The 24,183-nt window shown below is 46.5% G+C and overlaps 1 protein-coding gene across 3 annotated transcripts in view; it reads right to left on the reverse strand.

The window, feature by feature from the left end:
- Nucleotides 1-15,721: 15,721 nt before the first annotated feature.
- The window catches only part of RAB3GAP1 (RAB3 GTPase activating protein catalytic subunit 1), a 98,123-nt gene continuing 89,661 nt past the window's right edge, over nt 15,722-24,183 (reverse strand). Inside the window, exons 20-25 of one of the 3 annotated variants that reach the window (XM_069473249.1) lie at nt 23,029-23,125; nt 22,832-22,935; nt 22,582-22,697; nt 20,684-20,786; nt 18,318-18,338; nt 15,722-17,471 (exon numbers count right to left, since the gene is read on the reverse strand). In XM_069473249.1, the coding sequence (XP_069329350.1) occupies nt 17,235-17,471; nt 18,318-18,338; nt 20,684-20,786; nt 22,582-22,697; nt 22,832-22,935; nt 23,029-23,125 (678 nt within the window). In that variant the 3' untranslated portion in view covers nt 15,722-17,234. Of the gene's footprint in view, nt 17,490-18,317; nt 18,339-20,683; nt 20,787-22,581; nt 22,698-22,831; nt 22,936-23,028; nt 23,126-24,183 lie in introns of all 3 variants that reach the window. The other 2 variants (XM_069473240.1, XM_069473235.1) reach the window with 2 other exon arrangements.

Consider the following 24,183-nt stretch of genomic DNA (forward strand, 5'->3'; position numbering starts at 1 on the left):
GGGGGGCATCATTTTGGAGTCGACCTCATTATTTTATAGGTAACTTTTTCATCCAGCATCCAATCCCACTTCCCCCAAACCCTCACTGATTCTGAGCAGCTTGCGGCCTAACAGAGAACATCTGTATAGGTGTCGGTGGCAAGCTCACGAGCACCTAGACCTTTGAAAGGAAGCTGATCAGGATAGCTCAGGAACAAAACACCAATTCCAATTCTCAGCAGATGCCACTTATAAAATTCCTACTGAGGCATCTGCTCTATGGACTGTTCCATCAATCTGAATTAACAGAGTGACGAAATGAATTGTCACAGTTAATTGACATGATGATCTCTGCCCTCACTTGTATTCTATTTTTATAGTTATTTTCATTAGAAAGAAATCTATTGTTTCTAGTAAACTTGAGATGGATGGCAAATATCAAACCTAACAACTTAGGATGTTTTCCCAAAGAGTCTTCCAATTATTCCTCTGAAAAATGAGGGAGCATTTTATCCCTAACTTCCTTCTCTCCCTTCCCGTGACGAGGCACAGAATTGTAAGCACAGATATAAATATCTTTCAGCTGATTAAATGGTGTCCTGCCAAAAGCAGATTTGTTTTGAGTCTTGGATGATCTTCTAAAGGAGAATGGTCTTTCTTTAGAGGCCCGCATGGAAATTCAGTAACAGTTTCTATTTTCTAGAGAAAGATAACAAAGGAATTATCTTCCTGCCGAAATCAAGAAATTGAGGTCCAGAGAATCCCAAGCTGTCCCTAACCCTATGGCTGGGCCAGCTGATAGCCCCTGGTTAGGATTTGGCGTTTTCTCAGCAGCGTGTGTAAAGCAGTCCAGCCCGGGCGCGATGAATCATGAGGTCCAATGCAACCTTCAGAATCAAGTCCTGCAAAGGAAGGTAACTATTCCCGTCCTCTCTCCAAATCAGCGCATGTTCTCAAAGCTCAAGTTTGGAATAATTTGAACAAGCAAATCCTTGTTCCTCACCTAGCAAATTCCCACCTGGCAGGAGCTGGGAGCCAACGTGGAGAAGGCTGCGCTGCTCTGACCGTCAGGAGGACACAGGGCTGTAGCGTTCGGTCCCTTCTGCTCCTCTGGGTGCCCAGTTTCTCGTCCTGATGGTGCGCCCAGGCCTGTGTCCATGGAACTTGCATACCATTCTCTTATTGTCAGCCTGGAGCCTCCTGTGGAAGAATGCCTGGCTGGAGTTTCCCTGAGAAACCTGCTTGTTTCACAGACACTGAGGTCTCCTGGCAGCCCACATGGCAGGGTCTCTGACCACCCTCCAGATGTTGAAAAATGCTGCTGGGAAGGTCTTTTGCTGGGGGGGCTCATTAAATCTTCTGAGGGGCAGGGGTCAGCCCCAATCCTTGCATAAATGCCGTCCAGTGGATGGTGTCTCTGAGGGACTGATGTATCCCAAAAGGAGGCCTTAGCTCTTAACCCCTTCCTAACTCCAAAAGACTTCCGGCTCTTTTCCTTTCTCTGTGCAGCTGTAACCTAATTAAACTGTGAGCAATCCCGCGGTCCACATGAGAAACAAGTGATGCGCACTATCATTTTTTTTCTGTACTTGGCCATCTGTATCTCTCAGAAAGAGTAGCACCCATGTACCTGCACAGCAACAGGCCCAGGTAATACCCTCCCAGGGCCACCCCTCCAGCCTGCCTTCCCCTAACTCACCCTCTACCCAAGTAGTCATCACAAACACCAGGTGAGCATTTTCATGCATTTCCTTTGTGAATCACCTTAGGATACTAGCTGCCAGTCGGGGGGGGGGGGGGGGGGGGGGGGGGGGAGGTTGTCAATAGCTTAACACAGTAAAGGTTTCTTTTTCGCCTCTAGGGTTGTCATGCAGGGAAAGAGGGACAGCGCAGGCCTGTGGCCCTTGACCGCCTGGTCCCTTTCCCTCGCAGGCCATTGGCCTGAAGCCCTCAAACTCTCTGCCATACTTAGAGAGTGTTTTGCAAACTTTTCTACCTAAGTTCAGTACCCCCAATGGCAGAGAAAAGGGACCAGCTCAAAGGGAGCTCAACAAGTTTGCACTTTGTTCCTCATTACATCCATGTTTCAGTATGAAAGTCTTTTTTGCGACTATCAGTGGAAAATACCACCAATCCCTTGGCTCCAGGGGAGATTCGGTGACAGTGGCAGCAATCTCAGCACGCTGGCAGACTGTGGAAGGGCAGCAGTTCCGTCTTCGGGCTGTTTTCTTTCTCTGCCTGGAGTCGTGATGTTTTGAAAACCCAAACTCCAGCAACTACATGGTTACAAATAACAAGTTTTCTCTCTGCTTAAAGATCTAGTCCAAAATAATTACTGAGAGAAAGTCCGCTTTGTCAAACATGTGGCAGTATCACATTTTCAGGGTCCTCCCAAAGACATTCCTGTAAGTGGGAATGACTGCTGAAAGGTTAAATCTCTGCCACGTGGCCGAATGACCTACCGACCATCTGTCATTATTTTAGGGAAATGTTTGTTAAAAGGATTTTTTGATAAAGATAGATGACTTTGCTAAATGTTCATGTAAATGAACTGAGTCTTAAAATAGTACCATTCACAGTCATGAGCATCCTTTCTTTATTGTGCAGTGTATGTGTGTATGTGTGCATGTTTCAGACATCAACAGCGAAACTGCGTTATACAAAAGTTCCAGCAGATTGGCAATTGGCTCCCTGCTCCCAAGCCACAGCTAAAGCTCTTATCCTCTGTAGGAAAATTGGGAGGGGAGGACAGGGTCAGGGGGCCAAAGGGCAGACAATGCAGGAAGTAGAGGGAGAGAAGGTGGCACTCAGTGTTCCCTGATCCTCCCTGCCTGACCTCTTCGAAGTCCCACCCAGTCGTAGGATCCGGAACTGTCCCCAGCAGGATGAGTCTGCATGGCCCAGCCATGTGTGGATCGCACAGCCAGACCCTAGGACCAGGCCAGCAAGCCGAGCAGGCTGCTGCCGTCACTGCATTGGATCCTCAGTAATGCAAACGCTTCCTATGTGATGGAAACTTCTAGTTCCCACTTTAGGATATAAAACTATACTATTATTTAAAAATAGTAAAGTGAACAGCAATACACCTACCATGTAGCTTAGAAACAGAATAGGCCCTGTACCTTTAAAGCCTGTCCACGCCTCCCTAATTACATCCTCTTTCCTGCCCCACAGCAGAACCACTCTCCCGAATCTGTGGAAATCATTCCCCTGCTTTTCTTGATGGGAGCACGACCTATGTGCATATTCCTAAACAATTTGTTGTTGAGAGCTGCCAGGTTTTGACCTCTAGATAAATGGAATCATGCTGCATGTGTGTCTCTGTGGCATGCTGCTTCCACTCGGTGCTATGCTTGCAATACTCATCCATGCCAACCAGTGTAAGGGTGGTTCATTGCTTTTCACTGTTTATGGATATACCACAGTATCAGTATCCTTTCCACTGTCAAAAGACATCAGAGTTTCCAGTGTGCGGGTTTTATAAAGTGCTGCTGTGAACGTTCTTGTTTGGTCTCCTGGTGCCCACCCGTGGCTCTCAAACTTGAGTACACATCAGAATCACTTGCTGAGATACAGAGCGCAGGCCCAGCCCCAGAGCGTCTGGCTCCCTTGGTCTGGGTGGCTGGGAAATTTGCATTTCTGATGCATTCCCAGGTGATAGTGATGCTACTGGCCTGGGGACCACACTTTGAGAACCACTGCCCTAACCTACGTACCAGGAGCTATGTTGTAGGGTAAGTACTTATTCAAACTTTATTAGGTAATGCAAAATTATTTTGCAAAGTTATACCAATTTGCACTCTTGCCAGCAATGGATAAGAGTTCCTGTTGCTCGAAATCCTTGTCAACACTTGAATATTGTCTAACTTTAAAATTTGTGGCCATCTGGTATGTGTGAAATGATGTCTCGTGATTTTGATTTGCATTTCTTAAATTGTTAATGAGGTTGAACAACTTTTCCTAAGTGTTTTGCTCATTCTTATTTCCTCTTCTATGATAGACTTGTTCATATCTTTTTTGCCTGTTTTGCTATTGGGTTTTTCGTCTTTTCTTACCGATTCAAGGGAGGGATTTTAAAATCTGTTCTGGACACTAATCCACGTTAGTTGCATATGTGCAAATATCTTTTTCTAGCCTGTAGCTTGTCTTTTCACATTCTTTATGTGCTTATTGAACAGAAGCCCTTAATATTAATGTGGGCAAATGTACCAGTCGTTTCCTTTATGGCTCATGTTCTTTCATATTTAGACCTCCTTACTCTGAAATTTTAAAGCTCCTTTCCCATATTGTGTTCTAAATGTTCTATGAGTTTGCCTTTTGCATAAGAGTATTTACTTGGCCAGAAATTGATTTTTGAGTAGGGAGTGACACAGGGCTCCAATTTCATTTATTTTGTCTCTTGGGATACAGGGATAACCTCTTGCCCAAGCGCAGTTTATTGACTATCCCATCTCTTCGCCACTGCTCTGCTTTGCTGTCTGTGTCAGAGCCCAAGCTGCCTTACAGGCGTGGGTCTGTTTCTGAACCCGCCGTCTGTTCTAGTGGGCTACTTCAAGTCAGTACCAAACTTTTTTTGTTAAGTTTGGTTTTTAATTGACACATAATTGTACATATGTATGGGATACAGTGTGATGTTTCAATATATGCATACATTTTGTCAAAATCAAACAGGGTATTTAACATATCCATCACCTCAAACGTTTATCATTTCATTGTGGTGAGAACATTCATAATCCTCTCTTCTATTTTGAAATACACAGTACAATATTGTTAACCATAGTCACCCTACTGTCCAAGAGAACACCAGCACTTACTCCTCCTGTCTGTAGCTTTGTACCCATTGACCAATCTCTCTCGCCCCCTTCCCTCCCCGCAACTATCCTACTCTGCTTCCAGGAGATCAGCTTCTTTAGCTCCCACATGGGTGAGATCACGTGGTGTTTGTCTTTCTGTGCCTGCTTATTTCACGCAGCACAACGCCCTCCAGGTTCATCCATTTGGTGACAAATGACAGGATCTCATCCCTTTTATGGCTGAATAGTATTCCATGGTGTATATGTATCACATATTTTTAATTCATCCATTGATGGGCACTTGGGTTGATTCCATATCTTGGCTATTGTGAATAGTGCTGCAATAAACACGGGAGTACAGCTATCTCTTTGACATACTGATTTCATTTCCTTTGGATATATGCCCTGTTTTGGGATTGCTGGATCATATGGTAGTACCACACTCTTTTAACTAGTGTTGTATTGTAAGTCTTAATATCTCATAGAGTGATATTCACTATCTTACTGTTCTTCAAGAATAGCTTAGAGCAGGCATGGTGGTGTGTACCTGTAGACCCAGCTATTAATACTTGGAGGCTGAGGCAGGAGGATTGCTTGAGGCCAACAGTTCAAGGCTGCAGTAGGCTATGGTGACACCCCTGCACTCCAGCCTGGGAGACAGAGTGAGACTCTGTCTCTAAAAAAAAAAAAAAAAAACAGAATATTTGGGTTGTTCATGGCTCTTCCATATACATTTCAGATTCAACTATTCTGGTTCCACCAAAAAACAAATGGAACAAATAAAAACCCTTCTGGGATTTTGTTTGGAATTATATAGGTCATTGTCGGGGGATGGATGTCTTTGTGATACCTGATACTGTGTCTTTCTATACAGGAATAATGGCATATTGACATTTTCTCTCAATTTATGTCTTTTAATTTTTTTCAACAAAGTTTCATGATTTTCTCCCTTAAAAGCTTGCATATCTTTTGCCAAATTTATTCCTAGTCTTGCTGTTGTAAATTATATCTTTTTTAAAAATTAAAATCTGCATAGCATGCATTTAAAAAGATTTAAAATATTTTTTCCAGTATTTCAGTGGCTGTGGATCTGGTTTTTCAGAGTAATTAGAATGCCGTTTTCTTTCTCTACCCTCAAATTTATTTTAAATGGATTGATTTTGTCATATGCAATAAAAATATCAATAGCTCTCTCCCATGTCTTATAGAGACAGTTTAAACTTGAAACTATATCTCCTAATTAAAAATCTATCTCCTAACTCAGGTCTATGGCCATTTCGACAACTTCTGTCCTGAGAAGCGACCCAACATAGCTTTTGTCTTTTCTCTCCATCAGAACCACAGAAGGGAGGACACGTTAAGTGGGTAGCGGAGGAATGAGGTCATTCATAATTTCCATTTAACACAACTTTATTAAAAAGTAGTCCTAGAAAACTAAAATGACAAAATATTGATAGTAGGTGAACCTCTGGTAAAGGATTTATAGGACTTCTTTGTACTTACTCTTCTTGCAACTTTCTAAGTTTGAAATAACTTTCAAATAAAACGTTAAACAGAAACCCTCAGGAATAACTGAAGTCTTGAAGAGAGCCATCCCAGAGTTGCTGTCCCACCTTCTGAAGGATATTCCGTTCATGGCCCTCCCAAGAGGGCAAAGAGCACGTCACGTCCATGAACATTTCCCGGGCCCAGTTGATGGGCCAGTGGCCCCAGCTTAGGACGACAGTCTGGCTGAGAAGATCAAGCGGGCGGACCACGCGCTTGGCCAGGGACCTGGAACAGCGAAACAGTGCGCTGGGGAGAGCAGAGCTGGGCGGAAAGGTGGCGAGGGGAGAGGAGAGAAGCTGCTGTGTGGACCCTGAGCAGGCTGGAAGTGCCGAGGAATGAAACTATGGAAGGGAGGAGCAGCTGGCTGGTCCTGGGACACAAAGCCCCTCACTTGGAGCCAAGTCACATTCACAGTCATATGAGAGGGTGAGAAGCCGCGAACTCCTGCAGCTTCGGTGCTCCAGAGCTGACCCAAGTCCCAGACCCTCCTCTGGGCTCAGGACTCCAAGTGGCCAGTTTCGTTTCATGGTCCTCACTGCCCCCCGCGGATCCTTACTTGAGCTGGTGGGATTTTATTCCTTGCAGTTGAAAGAACCCAACTAAGTCCCTCTAACCAATAATTACCCTGTAAAATTAAAAACTGTAAGTGACCGTTAATGATTCTGTAAATACAAGCCAAAAGCCATTTATAAAGTTCTGCCACTAGATGCTACATTGTATTCATTGTATACAACCATGTCACTAACCAACCCAAAACTGGGAAACCACTCTTCTATTTATTTATTTATAGACAGGGTCTCACTCTGTTGCCCGGGCTAGAGTGCCCTGGCATCAGCCTAGCTCACAGCAACCTCAAACTCCTGGGCTCAAGTGATCCTCCTGCCTCAGCCTCCAGAGTAGCTGGGCCTACAGGCATGTGCCACCATGCCCAGCTAATTTTTTCTGTTTTTAGTAGAGACGGGATCTCACTCTTGCTCAGGCTGGTCTCAAGCGATCCTCCTGCCTCAGCCTCCCAGAGTGCTAGGATTCCAGGCGTGAGCCACCGTGTCTGACCCCACTCTTCAATTTAAAACCATCCTTTTATTAACTCTCTTCTTTTTCCTTTCAAGCCTTCTTTACAGGGCCAGTTGTTCACAAAGACCTTATTATTCCCTCCAGAAAGGCAGATGCTGGCCAGCGAGGTTCACTCACTAGCCTTCCCTCCTGCAGGCACTGTCCAACCCATGTGTCAGCCATACTGCAATGGGTCACGTGTCATGGCGGCCACATGCTACATCCTAGACCTGCAAGCGAATGGTGCCAGGTCCCTCTGCCGGCTGCTCTTACAGCCTAGCTGTGTCTGCCACCTTGCTGGCACCTCCCCTCACTAACCCCGAGGGCCCATCTGATGCTCACAGACGGAGTTGTGAGAGTTGCCCTCGACAAGGTGGCTGGAAAGGGCGAGAGCACCTGCACCCAAAGGCATTTCTTCCCGGCGGGGGCATCTCACCGGAGTGGTGCAGGAGCCCCTTGGCTCGTGCAGATCTCAGGACTGTGAGTGTTAAACGAGCTAATGGGCTGTGTTTCCAACTGGGCTCCACCAACTTTTCTCCCTCCCCAGAGTCTGAGGATGGAGACTTAGAGGTCTTTGAATTCCCCAGTCCTTTAAAAAATGTTTTTTCATTTCCTCGGTCATCTATACAAATGACTACCAGCTCTTCTGGCTCATCTGAAGATTGAGGTGCCACACTTACAGGTGAGATGTCGATCACCTGCTGAAAAGAGATCCAAAGATAAAGCCAGGAACTGCAAAAAGCTGCCCCTTGAAGAGGCAGCATACATTATTCATGCTTGAAAACTCTCAATCAGCTAATTTAACTGTGAGAAAAATACCTGCTCTAAGAGCATGTATAATTTGGATATTTGCAAAGATCTCAGATGAAATCTTCAGTGAGGAGGGTCACCTCTCTCCTGACTCTGTCAGGATTTTTGGTTGAATTATTTCCATTATGACCGAGGTAGGTCCTTATTGGACTCCTGCCAGCAGCCCCCAGGCGCCTGCAGGTGGGTCGGCTTTTCCTGCGGGTTTGCCGCGACACCAGCTCCCGGAACATGCCTGGGCGTCTGAGAAACACACAAAAGCAACATGCGTGGCTCCCAACCAGATGGCCAGGCCTGAACCTCCCGGCCTTTGTGGACAGGTTTGTTTTGCTGCGGGGGCACTCAGCCCCTACACGCGTGGGGGAAGCTGGCCGCCTTCTCACACCGTACCCAGCGCAGCTACAGGAGGGCCTGGGGGCCCCAGGGAGCTTTTCACCCTCATGCACAGCGATTTGCTCTCCTGGGCTTGACCCGCTGCAGGACTCTGCCTCCCACTCAGAGCCTAAGGAGAGAGGTCGTTGCTTGTAAGTAACAACAGGAGGAAAGAAAAGCAGGGTGTTCCTGGGCTCCGGAACCAGCTGCAGGCGGTGGGAAGCCTGGTGCAGGGGAGCCGCCTGCCCCGGGATGAGGTGGGCCAGGGTGTCCCCAACCCGCTTCAGAGCTGGGAGCCCCAGACAGGATGGGCTCAGCTGGCAGGATGGACCTCCCGCTACCCAGGCCCTCCATGACGTCGTGACTTCAGGCCCAGAATAGTTGAGAACGTCTGGGAAATTCACACTCTAAAAATACTTCTTTTTTTCATGCAGTCAAGATAACGCAGGAGAGTGACAGTGGCTTACTAAGAATGCGGTTCCCTCATTATGTAACGCGGGCAAAAATAAAGTGTTCTGGGCCGACACAGGGCTGGGAGAGGAATGTGAAGGAACAGCACGGCCAAGTCATCGTTCCCTCAAACAGTGGAGTGGCCGGAGAGCCTGTGTGGCATCGTGTGTCACTCAGGTCTGACCGGCCCCTGGCGCAGGTGTCAGTAGAGGAGGGGACAGCAGGGCATACCCGCCCCTTCCCCGGCAGCAGCAGGACTGGAGGCTCCTGGGTGCAGCGGGGGACAGGGGTCACCACCTGTGGACCCCGTCCACTGCGTGACACGTACTGGAAAGGGCACATGGCTCCACCACGGGCTGCGCGTTGGCAGATCCCCCTCGACAGCAGCTGGCCCCTCAGGGTCACAGGGACACCCTGGCTCACCGCCCACCTCCAGCCCTTCACCGAGTCCTGCTGATGTCGCTTGCTCAGTCCCGCCCCCCAGTGTCACTCCTGTAGGTCAAGGCCACCGCCAGCGCTCGCTGGGCTCACTGGTGGGTTCCTAGCGGGTCTCCGTGGGGTCTGGCTCCTCTTCACTGCAAACCTTTCAGAGCTTCTCTGCCTTCGCGGAATTCGGGCCAAACTCCAGTATGTGCAGCTCTTCGAGACGGGCTGCCGCCCCTCAGCCTCCTGCCCCCCACTCTCCCTGCCCCCTCAGCCTCCCGCCCCCCACTCTCCCTGCCCCCTCAGCCTCCCGCCCCCCACTCTCCCTGCCCCCTCAGCCTCCCGCCCCCCACTCTCCCTGCCCCTCAGCCTCCCGCCCCCCACTCTCCCTGCCCCTCAGCCTCCCGCCCCCCACTCTCCCTGCCCCTCAGCCTCCCGCCCCCCACTCTCCCTGCCCCTCAGCCTCCCGCCCCCCACTCTCCCTGCCCCTCAGCCTCCCGCCCCCCACTCTCCCCTGCCCCTCAGCCTCCCGCCCCCCACTCTCCCTGCCCCTCAGCCTCCCGCCCCCCACTCTCCCTGCCCCTCAGCCTCCCGCCCCCCACTCTCCCTGCCCCCTCAGCCTCCCGCCCCCCACTCTCCCTGCCCCTCAGCCTCCCGCCCCCCACTCTCCCTGCCCCTCAGCCTCCCGCCCCCCACTCTCCCTGCCCCTCAGCCTCCCGCCCCCCACTCTCCCTGCCCCCTCAGCCTCCCGCCCCCCACTCTCCCTGCCCCTCAGCCTCCCGCCCCCCACTCTCCCTGCCCCCTCAGCCTCCCGCCCCCCACTCTCCCTGCCCCTCAGCCTCCCGCCTCCCCACTCTCCCTGCCCCTCAGCCTCCCGCTCCCCACTCTCCCTGCCCCTCAGCCTCCCGCCCCCCACTCTCCCTGCCCCTCAGCCTCCCGGCTCCCCACTCTCCCTGCCCCTCAGCCTCCCGCCTCCCCACTCTCCCTGCCCCTCAGCCTCCCGCTCCCCACTCTCCCTGCCCCTCAGCCTCCCGCCCCCCACTCTCCCTGCCCCTCAGCCTCCCGCCCCCCACTCTCCCTGCCCCTCAGCCTCCCGCCCCCCACTCTCCCTGCCCCTCAGCCTCCCGCCCCCCACTCTCCCTGCCCCCCACTCTCCCTGCCCCTCAGCCTCCCGCCCCCCACTCTCCCTGCCCCCTCTGCCGCAGTCACTGAGAGCCCCGTGCAGGTCGCTCCTCCCGGCACCCCCAGCCCTTGCCCCCCAAGGCCCACTCAGCCTTTGGATGAAACCTCCTTCTGTGACCCAAGCAGGGGCAAAGGGATAAAAAGAGGACAGTTCATTTGGTGAGGTGGCAGGAGATTAGGAGATCTGAGCAGTTCTCTCTGTGAACACTGGAGAGCTAGGTGTGTCCTCGCGCTAAAATGGTGCTTGTGTCCCCCAACTGATCATTCTGTCATCCATAACTGTGCCACTTAGCACAGTTGAACAACTCGTCATTATTAAATTTAATAAATATTATCTTCATTTTTATAACAACCTGTTGGGTACTTATTTGTGTCCCCCTTTGGCAGAGGAGAAAACGGAAGCTCAAAGAGGTGAGGTGACAGCCCAGCGTCTGTGCCTGGTGCGGAAGGTCACGGTTGGAAACTGACCTACCTGGAGCCAAGGCCCGGCTTCTGTGCGTCCCCCCGGCTCAGCCCCAGGACACTGGGCGCCACCAAAGGCTGGATGGCTTTTGAATGTGGCTGTTACGGGCTGAATTGTGCCCTCCCCACCAAAAAAAATGTTGAAGCCCTAACCCCCAGTACCTCAGAATGTGACCTTGTTTGGAAATAGGGTCATTGCAGAAGTCATTAGTTGAAAGAATGTCATACTGGAGTAGGGTGTCATGAGAGAAGAGAAGACACACAGGGACAAGCCCCGAGACCACAGAGGCAGCGATGGGAGAGCGGCAGCTACAAGCCCAGGAAGGCCAAGGGCTGCTGCCCCAGCAGAAGCCAAGGGGCCGAGGACGCGCCCCACACCTGCACCCCGACTTCTGTCGTGTGGCCTCCAGAACTCTGAGACAAGCCTGCAGTGTGTGATACCGTGCTACGGCAGCTGTAGGAAACTGATACAGTTACTAAATCTTATTTTTTCTCTTGAGAAATACCTTTTCTCACGGGTCTCAGCGCTGCAGACAGGAATCAGCTCGCCCAGCGTGGAGCCAGCCCTGTCACCTGCACAAGGCACCCCCACCTTATTCCGGGACAAGGTGAAGACAGACCTACAAATTTAAACGAAAATCAAAAGATGCTGTATGGTTGTGCATGAAAACAAGTCCATCCTTTTGTCATCCTGACAGGGAGGAAATGTAACTTCCTTAGAGAGGCTCCCTCGGCTGGAAGGCACGGGGAGTGTGCGCCGGGGAGCCGCGGCCAGGCCTCTGCCAGGGGCGCCAAGGCCGCTGCCCTCTCAGCAGGAATGGAGTCGGTCCCCTCGTCCCGCTGCCTTCCTCGGCTGGGCAGCTAACCCTGGGAGCGCTCCCTGCAGAGGGTGACACGTTCACTTGGGAGGGCTCTGTGCATGGCCACCTGTCCGACATCACAGGCGGCTGGGGGGGGGGGGAGCGGGGGAAGTTGTGCCAACACGAACTAGCTGGAGTTCGTGTTTCAGCATTAGCCGCACCTCCTTTCACAGGCTGAGGCCAAGTCCCGCTTCTCAGAGCAGGGAAGTGCTGGCAGCCCTCCTTGGGTTTTCAGCAGCCAGTATTCTGAAGTGTTCTAGTCTCACGGTGCCCAGTGGCTGAAAATCAAAGAGGCCAGAAGATTCAAACACAAGAGAGGGGGCTGTAATCCTAGCACTCTGGGAGGATTGCTTGAGGTCAGGAGTTCGAGACCAGCCTGAGCAAGAGCGAGACCCCCGTCTCTACTAAAAATAGCCGGGTGTAGTGGTGCACACCTGTAGTCCCAGCTACTCGGGAGCCTGAGGCATGGCTTGAGCCTAGGGGTTTGAGGTTGCTGTGAGCTATGACGCCGGCACTGCACTCTAGCCTGAGTGACAGAGTGAGATGCTATCTCAAAAAAAAAGGGGGGGGGCTTCTTCTGCCAAAGAAGCATTCATTCATTCATTCATTCACTTAGCATTTGTTGCCTGTCTGTGCGTGTGCCCAGAAGGGAGCTGGCGGCAGGGGCAGTGGACAGGGCACCTGTTGGTTTGAAGCAGACTGGACGGTGGCTTTGTGGTCTTCTCTTCCACACCTGCCCTCCAGTGCCTGGCACAGAACAGTGCCAGCGGCCCAAACCCCATGTGGCCTGGGGCAGAAGTTTTCACTGCACCACGGCACTGGTGACAGGCTCTAGGGGCGACCCACCTTCCTCGAGACAGCTCCCTCTGTTCATTCCCAACCGGGAGGCAGCTCGCTCTGAATGCAGTTGCTACTCGCACACCAGTCAGTTCCTTGACCTCACTGTACTTGGCAACTCAGTGGCATTCGACACAGTCGATCAACTCCCACCTTGAGTTTTTTTCTTGGCTTTTAAGACATCACACTTTTGGTTTTCCTTCTACCTCATTAACTACTCCTTTCTCATCTCCTCTGCTGGTCCTCCCCCTCCTCCTCCTCCTCTGCTCAATCCTGACCTCTTCTCTTTGCTATGTCACTCCCTAGGTGACCACGTACTCCGTGGCTTAAGTACTACCTACACTTCCCAATTTATAACATAAGCCCCAACATTTTCCTTATATAACCAGCCATTTGGGTATTAATTATCTATTGCTGCATACTAGTAATAAATTACCCCCAAACTTAGCAGTTTAAGGCAAACATCTTACACGGCTGCCGAGGGTCAGCAATCTGGGAGTGGCTTGGCTGGCTTGTCCTGGCTCAAGGTCTTGGGAGTGACATCCCAGCACTACCCCCGCATCGTGCTGGTCACAGAGACTGGGCCTGGTACGATGGGCGTGGGGCGGGGCCTGCACACCGTGTGGACTCCCGGAGGCAGGCGGGGAGGTCACTGCGGCTGTCCTTCAGGGTGGCCACACAGGTGTCTAGTTGACATCTTAACACTAACATGTCCTACTCAAAATCTGTACTCACAGCACTGCCACAGCTTGCTCTTCCCTATGGCAGTAACTGACAGCATCACTCCCGCAGGCCCCAGACCTTCCGGTCAGCCTTGACTCTCCCGTTCCCTCACTCGATCCATCAGCAATTCTGTGCACTCTGCCTGCAGGGTACGTAGCGAATCCAATCCCTCCCCCCACAGCTACCATCCAAACACCTCCCAGCCTCTGCAGTGCATGCTGCCCACGGAAGCCACAGGGGTGACTCCTAAATGTCACATCAGGACACTTCCCTGGTTCAGAACTCTCCGCTGCCTTCCCCTCTCCATCAAGAAAACGAATCCCTTGAGGTCTGGTTTTTTGGGCTGCAGTATGTAGACAGCAAAGGTTATTTTTAAATTAAAAAAAAAATAAAATAAAAAAACAAAGAAAGCAAATCCCATCTCCTAAGGCTTCATGTAACCTGCCTTGCGGGAGCGCCCAGCGTTCTTTCCCGCCGCTGTCCCCTGCGCCAACTCCACTCCGGCCAGGCTGGCCTCTCTGTGCCTCCGCGCCACGTGCGCTCCCCGCCGGGACCCCCCTCCCAGGCTCTGTGCACAAGGCCGCTGCTCGCTTCATTCCGGCCTCTGCCCAAACGCCACCGCCTCACGAGCCTTCCGTTACCACTTTCTAGGCAGCACCCTGCCCCCCGAGATAGCTGTGTGTGCTGGGCGTCCCTTACTGCCAGCCCCACGAGGGCACGTCTTTCATTTGCGCTGTTCACTGCTGTCTCCCCGGCGCCGAGAACAGTACCTGGCACACAGCAGGCACTCGAGAAGTATTTGCTGGACTAACGAATGAAACATAAACATAAATGCCTGGAGGTCTTGAAAATTCCAACCTGAAGAAAACTCTGATTATGGTGGTGTAGGAATGTGTAGGTGTGGGAGGGCCCCAAGGTGAGGCCACGTCATGTTGCCTCCACAGGCATCTGTGCACCTCTTTGGAGCACAGCACCAAGCACACAGGGAAGATAAACACCGATGCTGTGATTGCTACCTTCCTTCCAAGGGGCTTCCGCTTTAGTTCAAGACCGAGGCCTCGTGTACATCCTCAGCTTCTCCACTCCAGCTGCCCTGCTGCAGTGCGGTCTAAACCCCCCACCCCCCACCCCGTGTCACTCCCTGCTTAAAACCCTGCAATGACGACTCACCGCTGCCCTGAAGCTAAGGCCCAAACTTCTTGCTGTGGCTTACCTAGAACTTCTTGGTCCTGCCTCAGTTTACCTCACCATCTTCATTTCTCACCCCTTCCCACTCTGGATACCACACTTCAACCAAACTGAAATGCTGGCTGTTGCCTAAATATACATTTTCTCTTATTTCTGGGATTCTGCCTATTCTGTTTCCTCTGCTTATAACACTCTCCCTGTCCCCTCCTGCCAGGTAACTTGTGCTGCACAACACAGCACCCGCTCCGCCTCGCGCAGGCTCCCCCCCCACCCCCCACAGTGGTGGGGGCTCGGTGGGAAGGGAAGGCAGGCCCCATGCGCAGCGCCCTCCAGGTCTCTGCCTGCGTCACACTTGCTAATGTCCCACTGATCAAAGACTGAAGAGGTGGAGAAATAAACTCCTCACAGCACAATCAGGAGCATCAGCGAGCCAGCACGCAGGGGTGGGAGAATCAGTGAGGCTGGTTGCAAACAAACGCCTCGGCTCACTTCCTGCCCCTTCCCCAGCTCCTGCTCATCTCTCCTGGTCTCCGGAAACCACATCCTCTGGGATGATTTTCTGGATCCCCAAAGCCTGCGGGAAAACCCTTTCCCACAACACCTCATCCTACTATTACTGCATTTAGTGTTAACGTCAATGAATCGGTGAATGACCGGATCTGAATGACAAATGTCGGCCCTCCAGACCACACAGCTGCGTTCCCTGTAATCTGATGGTAAGTCAGTCAGTTCCCTGTGGGCAGTGGTGTTGGTTTCTGTTTCACCTTCATTGCCAGTACCGTACCTGACACAAAGTGGGTACTTAAAAATGTGAAATAAACTAGCACATAACTGTAATAAAAATAAAATGGGATAATTACCTTTAAAAAGACACAAAGAATGTGCTTCAGATTCCTGTTCTGTAAGACCCAGGAGGCTGCAAATACTTAGGAAGATCTGAGACAGCACAAAACTAAGTGAAATAAGGCTGAAATAAGTGAAATAAGGCTGAAATGCTCCTCAGAGGGGAGAAAATAAGAGAAAATTAGCCACAGAAAGCAGCACTCTCCTTTTTATTAGACTCACAATGCCTTTTTAAAGTCCAACTTCTCCTTTTGTAGAATTTTTCTTTGTTATAAACTTCCTCATTAGAAAGCAAACTCTGTCCTTGAAAGAAATGTCTTCTACTTGGTCCAGCGCTGTCCCCAGGCAGCGTCCGCACGGCCGACCGTGGCAACAGAGTCCGGCAGCGCAGAGGAGACGCCGAGAGGCTGGCGGCCGTCAGCCAGGTCTCCTGCTTCATACGCACACACAGACATGTGCGTGTGTGTACACACACTTACTATATATACACATTTTTAAAATTTTTACAAAAATAATATAACACAGGGTTTGCACAGCTCTATCAATTCCTTAGAGTTACACAGGCAAGTTTATGCTTCAATATAACCATTTTTTACTTTGGATTGAAGTGGGTACTGTAGGCCTAAAAATAACTTCAGATCAGCAAACAGAGGCCATATAGCAAAACAGGCTTAATACATCTTGATCTTCACATAACTAGAAATACGGTGGTTATCCCCACACTGGGTGGTACACATCCCCACAGATTATTTTCAACTAAAATACAAAAGCAAAATAGTACATTAAAATAATCCTCTACTCATTGCATTAGCACGTATACCAAATTATACTAACTGCATGATAATCTCTATGTACCAAGACTGCATTTTTAGCACGTGCTCCTCTCGACTCCATCACGACAGTGCCCAGCCAGCGCCCACGCGAAGGGACGCATGCCGCACGGCAAGACAAGGGGAGAGCGGACATTTGCTGGCTGATAAGCTCCATGGTGACCAAAAGGAAAACAAATAAGAGAAAACAAATCTTACAAGATTATTATATAAAACTAATTTGCCAGGACATTTTACAGTTTTATCAGAAGGAATACATCTAGGTTACAGTTACATGGAAAAAGAGAAACTGTGAAATTCTAAGCTTCCTCCTAGAATATTCAAAATGCTCATGAAAAGTTAATTAGTATAATAAAGATGACCACCAGGTGACTGAATAAACAGAGTGTCATGTAGCACTTTAAAAACACAGATTCTGGGACTAGAAGCTACCATCAAAATATCCAGAAATTGGAGTTAACAGATACTCTATTTTGCATACTTGATACTAATAAATACAACCATTAAGTGTTTGCACAGACTATGAATGCAGGCAGTAGCCTGGACGACAGTCACAGGAGAGAATACAATGAACATTATCCTGCCAGAGTGAGTACAGAGGCTTCTGCTGTTTTGTGTCCCCACCCCTACTCCCACCCCCATTTACAAAGGCCGTCTCTTCAAGGCAGAGATCTCTCAATAGCGCAAGCCCATTTTCTCTGCCTCCACCGAGAACCAGAGATAAGCTTGGAGCTGGCAAGTCTCTCGGACGCCGGTTTGATTCCTGATCACTCCACTGCGCGGGGCCCTCAACGTGACCTCACAGGTTCCCCCTGGCACACCCACCCTCTCGCAGAAGAGGCAGCCCTGTCTCGGAAGCCACCAACGAGGTAATGCCAGAAGAATTAGAAGAAGGAGGTATCTGATGAAAAGGCACCTGCGAGTCTAAAGTCCTCTTTGGTGAGAACACTGTACATTCGCTGGGGCAGAGCTTTGGAGTAGGGAGCAGGGCGCGGCACCGTGGTGCGCAAGATGAATTCCCGGCCGGCAGGGGGTGGGAAGTCTGACACCAAGTTCTGCCTTCTTTCCTCCGGGGAGCCCAGCCTCTTCGGTTCCTCTTCTGGTGGAGCCATGGCTGCAGCCTTGAATAGAATCAAATGCTAAATTCAAAAGCAAGGCAAATGCTAAACTCAGACACTTTGGGAGGACAGATGAATAAACATGATAAATACATAAAAATGTCCTACATTACTCAATAATGCAGTCAGCTATTTTATGATTATTCAAAAAAACCATAACACAGAAAATGCAAGAAGCTTGAAACACTGCATGAGCAGCCAGACTGGTGACAGAGACAGAAGGGATAATGACTGCCAGGCAATCTGCTTTGAAAAGTGGGGGCCATATTCAGACATCTGATGAAAAGGGATCATGAAGCTGTACGGGTTTCTATACGTTTCTTCTAGCGATGACCCAAGTCTACATCTGATGTCCTCAGTCCAGCAAGGAGCTGTTTCTCTCCAGAGTCTCAAAAGATGATTTTCATCTCGACTCTTTCAATCGATTGCTTTAAGGTTCACTTGCCCAATTAAAACTGGGGGCATCGATTTTGTTTGCTGGGCAGCTAATGTGGTCGTAGCAGTCCATATAGTAATGGCCACAAGTTACAGGCATTATTTTTTCACTAAAAAGTTAAAAATCATTATTATAGGCATCTGTTTTTTCATTAAAATTGCATAGGATAAATACGTTTTCATTTATAGCCTTCATTTTTAACTCTGATCACTATACCTCTTTCACAATACCATCAGTTTGGGAAAAAAGAATTGTTTTGGCAATGGAAACATGAAATCATGTTACTATAAACACCTGCAAGAAAGGTATGCCAAATCCAGACTGTTAAAGAGGTGGTTAGTTTTAATGACCTTATGAAGTTAGAGGGATGGGAAGGAACAAGGAACTATGAGGGACAAAGGCTATTTTGTTACCTCATCAGAAGATTCAGTCAGCTTGAGAAAGGGTGAGAAAAGAAACCGTGATGAAAGGAAAACAAGCAAGATGGTTTAAAAAGGGCTAGACAAGAGATTTCAAGATTATTTCAGAGACAGCATGCACTACATTAAGGAACACGATCCTATCAAAAGAATATTCAACACAAACAAAGTCACACCACATACAACACACCCAGCTGTCAAACAGAGCAGACATACCCCACTACTCATGCATCTAATGGTGCAACAGGTGACGTACAGAGTGTCATTTAATGGAGAAATGACTGGACAAAAACCTAGCTCTCTTATTGAAGAATTAAGATGCTAAAAAAAAGTGCTCATGGCTTAAAAAACAGATAATCCAATGAATTTAAGAAGAGGTACCTAAGAATTATTCAATTTAGCTAGTCTGAAGCAAAATCCAATCAGTTGTTTATTTGCTGAATTCCATTTAAATATGTACATACCACAGATACATAATCATGATAATCATTTATACTTTTAAGTTCTAAATATATAAAAATTACTACATACCATAAAATATTCCCAGTAAATTTTCATCACTTTTTAAAAAATTTTAAAATCTTGATTAATTAGGAAAATTGATATAGTGTCAGCTGATTATAACAAGAAAAGTTATATGAATAAACTTTAACAGTTTACTTTAGCCAGACATTTAAGAGCTGAGTTTAAAAATGTACCAACCAGATGCTTGTTATATGGATTACACTGTCTACCAATTCCCTAAAAATAGTCACAAGTCTGAAAGTTTGAAATCTTTCTTTAAATTACATAATATGAGATGAATGTACAATTTCAGTATCCTTGAAAGGGGATTTTGAAAGATATCTTAAATATATTAAGTGGAAAACAAGAATAACAAAGTTATTATATAACATAACCCTATTTTTAATAAAATATATATATTTGCATATACTAGATGTTAAATGTTGACATTGATCAGTGGGTAGTGAGATTGTGTGATTTTTTCTTTATAATTTTCTATATTGTCAAGATTTTTATAATAAGCCTCTATTTACTATTGGTGGAGGAGTGGAGAGGCTATTTCTATTTTGGGGAAAATAATTTTGCTTAATTATCCAAAACAAGTAACACTCTCAGCACTAAAAACATAAATACTTTAGAGTTTTAATCCTCCTAACATACAACTTTTAAAAAACGATCAAAGAAGAGTTTTTACACTATGGGAAAAATTCATATTGGTGGTGAACAAGGAAATGTGCTTATAAGCTTCTGAGTAGTGAGCTGACAAAGATATTATAGGATGTAAAAACAAATTCAGTTCTTGGTTTCATGCTAGGGACAAAAATAAAATAAATCAAAGAAAATATCTATTGTTTTCTAGAAGTCTAATTTATAAGGAAATAAAATATTTGGTTATTAACTTGGAAACTTAAGTTTAGGGAGCTATATCCCGTAAACCTCTCTCAGTTTTTTGCTCTTGCTAAAAATTCATGTCAGTATATTTGGCTATGATTTTGAATATGTTAACTAGTTACACTCCAGACCAACTCAACAGAAGTTATCCAGTTGTTATTCCAGATGTAGACCCACAAAAATTCTTTTTCTTATTTAATTCTGAAAATTACACTCTCAAAACTGTTATTCTAGTGCCATCACAGTACCAGGTAAGGGAAAATTTTATTTAGTGCACATCATAATATTTTTATCAGAATCCCTAATATCAATGAGCCCTGACATGAAATCATGTGTGGGATGCCAGCACTTCTTAACCAGTAACCAAGGTACCACATAATTATAAAACCTTTACATTCACTAGTAGAGGTAATGATAATGGTAATTTTTCAAATTGGTCTTTTTTTCTGTGCTAGAGTCTAAGTTTCCATAGTCCTAAAAATCCAAAATCTTCCTCTTCCTTTCTAGGGAACCTCTAAAGTTAGATCTCTTCAGCATTGTAAGAACAGTTAGATTTATAATTCAAGCGGAATTGTAAATCCAGTTTGCAGGACATGGGGTTCAAAGAGATGGTAAAACAACTCTGTTCTAACTGGAAAGCACCTGTAGTGAACACTTTTTTCCACAGCACAGCACTGGCCATTGCTAACCCAGTCCCTGCCAGCTTCTGCAACAGTGGATTTCAGACCCTTCTAATTTCTGAAATTTAGGTCCCAGAACATACGTATCGTTTTACTGAAGCATGTAGGAAAGCAAATGGATTTCAAAGACTCAGAAGTCAGAGAGTCTTCAGTGTTAAAACCCAATGCCCAGACTTACTCTTGGTTATCAGCTGTATAATTAGCCACGTGTGGGAATGAAAACAGCATCTTCCCAAGTAGAGGTCTGCAGAGCTCATGATAAAGTCAATAATGAGTCTCACATACCCTCTGAGCATTCACAAACAACTTGTGAATGATCCTGCCAGCATGTCCTCTTCCTGCACCGGTGACCAACACTTCAGGCTGCTCCAGCAGGCAACTCACAAACCTAGGGGAGAGAGGCAACATGAGGATGGAGAGCAAGCTGCTCGAGCTGCCTGGCATCCATCCTCCCACGGGAATTTTGTTGACAAGTCCTCCAGTTGATACTGGCTAAGCCTACTAAGGCTGGAGTGGAAATTTTATAGAATAGATTGACATCTGGAATTAAAATCGACTCAGCTGACAATCTTCCTGCTTTTTCAACTGTTTTCATAAATTTTTTTAAAAAGCCTATCTCTGTCAAAGTGTTAAGAAGAAATATTCAGTCTATTTTTTTCAGACTAGAAGCTTAGAAAATGCTACAGTTAATAAAACATGAAAAAAATTAGGGGACAATAGAAGCTAAGTTTTATTGATTCAGTAAAGCAATGATCCATATTTGTTTTTGTTTTTTTAAGGTGTGGGCACGTATGCTTAAATATATGTTGTGTTGGGCAAAGTCACAATTGTAAACTGTGCCATTATGCGCTGGAAATACCGTACTTCCAAGTACATCACAGATAACGTATGGTGGAACTAACAGAGGCGAAGGCACAGAGCCACCAAGCCTGCACCACCTGCTCACTAATTCATACTGCTATTTTAGAAATGACTCTCTTGATTAGAGCTTATTCTTCTCACTTAAAAGGAAGGAATCTTCAAGAGCAAAGTAGGCTGGGAGAAAATTTCACTCAACAAAAGATATAAAATTCAAACAAGAACTTGTTAAAAGCCATAACAAATGCCTTGTCATACATTAATTATTTAGCATCAATAATGCCATTTCTCATGGAAAGGCTGATGAAAATTTTAAAATGATGGCAAATTTAAACCACTGAATAAGCTAATTTAGAAACACTTTATCACACACTAAAACAACATTGTCCTTTCAAATAACACAGGCAAAAACTGGCCAGGGATCCACACTGATGTGGGCTCCACAGGCGATGGTGTCAAGTCTCAAGGAGAGAGAAAGACGGCCCCAATCATTTGCCTCTTCTGAGAGGAGCCATCTGGTCACTCCCTCCACATATAACTATGAGGTACATAGGATGTATACCTTTGCTATCACAAATATTGTTTAAAATGAAATAAATAACTAGGAATAGCGACCCGAGACATAGTCTCAGCACACCCCACACAGTGAGAACTGGAAGCAAAGTTTCAGGGCACTGTGAGCAACAGAGCTAACAGCTCCTCCACAGGAAACGTCGGGCAGCGCATCTCCAAGGGCAAACAAAGGAATCCCTAGAAAAAGAGGCTCTGGTAGACTGTTTCTAAAAGTGGAAACACCTGGCAGAGACTCAGATATGTCACAGAGGCCAAATCCTATGATAATTAAATATTTCTCTGTCTTTAGTCAATGCTTATTTCAAATAATAAATGAGTACCACAAGAGTCTCAATATCCTATTACAATTTTTCTTTTTTCTTCTTTTTAAGGGATGGAGTCTCACTCTATTGCCCAAGCTGGAATGCAGTGGCCAGATTACCAGATCATAGCTCACTGCAACCTTTAACACCTGGGCTCAAGTGATCCTCCTGCCTCAGTCTCCCGAGTAGCTGGGAGCACGACAGGTGCACGCCACTGCACCCAGCTAACTTTGCACCCAGCTAACTTTTTGTTTCTTTAGAGATGGGGACTTGCTATGCTGTCCCAGGCTGGTCTCGAACTCCTTGCCTCAAGCAATTCTCCCTCCCTGGCCTCCCAAAGTGCTGGGATTATTCGCGTGAGCCACCAGGCCCAGCCTATTAGAATTTTTCTTAAGAGAATGGTGAGTTTTCCTACTGCAGACAAAATTGAGTTAGCCAAATAGCAATTACCTTTCAAGATCTTCCTTTTCCTCCTCCTGTTCACATTTCTCAGTTCCAAACTTGGCTTTCAGTGACCGGGCTCTAGCAATGAGAGCTTCCACATTAGTAATCTGGTGGATGATTTCCTAACAGTGGAAAAGGGAGAGACATACGTCGGGAGACAGCAAAAAAGCAAAGCCTTTTAAAAACATATCTTTAAAATAACTATTGCCAACTGGGGAGAACACTTGGCAAGATTCTGACACCACATCAAACTTACTTCCAATTTCTTGTCTTCTGGACTGGGGAAGTGCAAAACTTTACTGGAATGGGATATTATCTGCTTTATAATCTTCTTAACTGAAGAAATGTTTTCCAGAGTTTCTATTTTTAAAAAGATCAAAGCAATCATTAAATAAAGCAAAATGTAATTTCACTTTGGAAATAAACTAATGACTAATCAAATATGACATTTACCTTCTTCCTTTACTTTGAGGACAGCTGCATGAACCACACAAGGTAACAGGTGCCGAGCAAGGTCTGCAGGTTTCTGGATTGCCAGATAGTGCAGCACCTGAAGGAGGCAAGTTACATAAATGATGAATGCATGTGTCACAGAACAAAGCAGCCATTTACAAAAGTACAAAATCCTCAACCACTCAACAGAGTAGAAAAGAGCTCTCTTCTCTTAGTACCTAACCCCTACTCACCCAAGTAAGTAGCTACTATGACCAAAGTTAAGAATAAGAACCTGGGAACGTCAATCTTTAATAATGATAAATATTCTCATAAATTTTTCTGCTTCCGTAAATTGGGAAAACACAAAGAAAATAAAAACCATTTGTAAATTACAATACCTAGCGATAACAATAGTTAAATGTGGAGCACTTTCATTCCAGGATTTTTGAAGATATAGAATACACATATTAAGGGCACTAATATTAAATATGTACAATACTGTTTGGTAACTTGCTTTTCTCACTTAATATTTCTAAACACTGTTAGTGACCTTCCACAAATTTCTTTGGTTTGTTTATTTGTTTTGGTTTATTTTTTTCCAAAATGGAAATTGTTTTTATTATTTTTATTATAAAAATAGAGAGATGTATAACACATGGACCCTACCTTTAAGTTCCTTATTCAACAGCAGTAAAAAGTATAACCCTATAAATATAATCATGTATCAATAAAAAATTTTTTAAAAAGTATAATCTCATAATGTGTGTCTGACTGATAAATGCTCATGGATGTCAAAAATAAAGAGAAATACAATAAAGAAATTCTCCTGAAATCCTACTTTCTAAAAAAACCCCACATATCTGTGTTTATCCTCTCAGACTTTTTTCTATGCCCATTTAAACACAGATATAGGTGCAGATGTAATTTCCTAACAAAGATCTACAATTTATATACTGTTCTATCATTTGTTTTGTTCATTTAATGATTTATGGTAGTTTTTTATTTTTTGGCTTTGCGTTTCATGTGATTTGAAACTTTTTTAAAATTAAGAAATATACATACTAGAATACTTACAAATAGTTGAAAGAAAACATGAACATCTGTTTACTTACCAATCAGCTTAAGAAACAGCATATCACCAGTACTTTCCAAGCCCCCCTAATCAAATCTCCC

The sequence above is a fragment of the Eulemur rufifrons genome, chromosome 1, assembly GCF_041146395.1.
Source record: "Eulemur rufifrons isolate Redbay chromosome 1, OSU_ERuf_1, whole genome shotgun sequence".
NCBI lineage: Eukaryota > Metazoa > Chordata > Mammalia > Primates > Lemuridae > Eulemur > Eulemur rufifrons.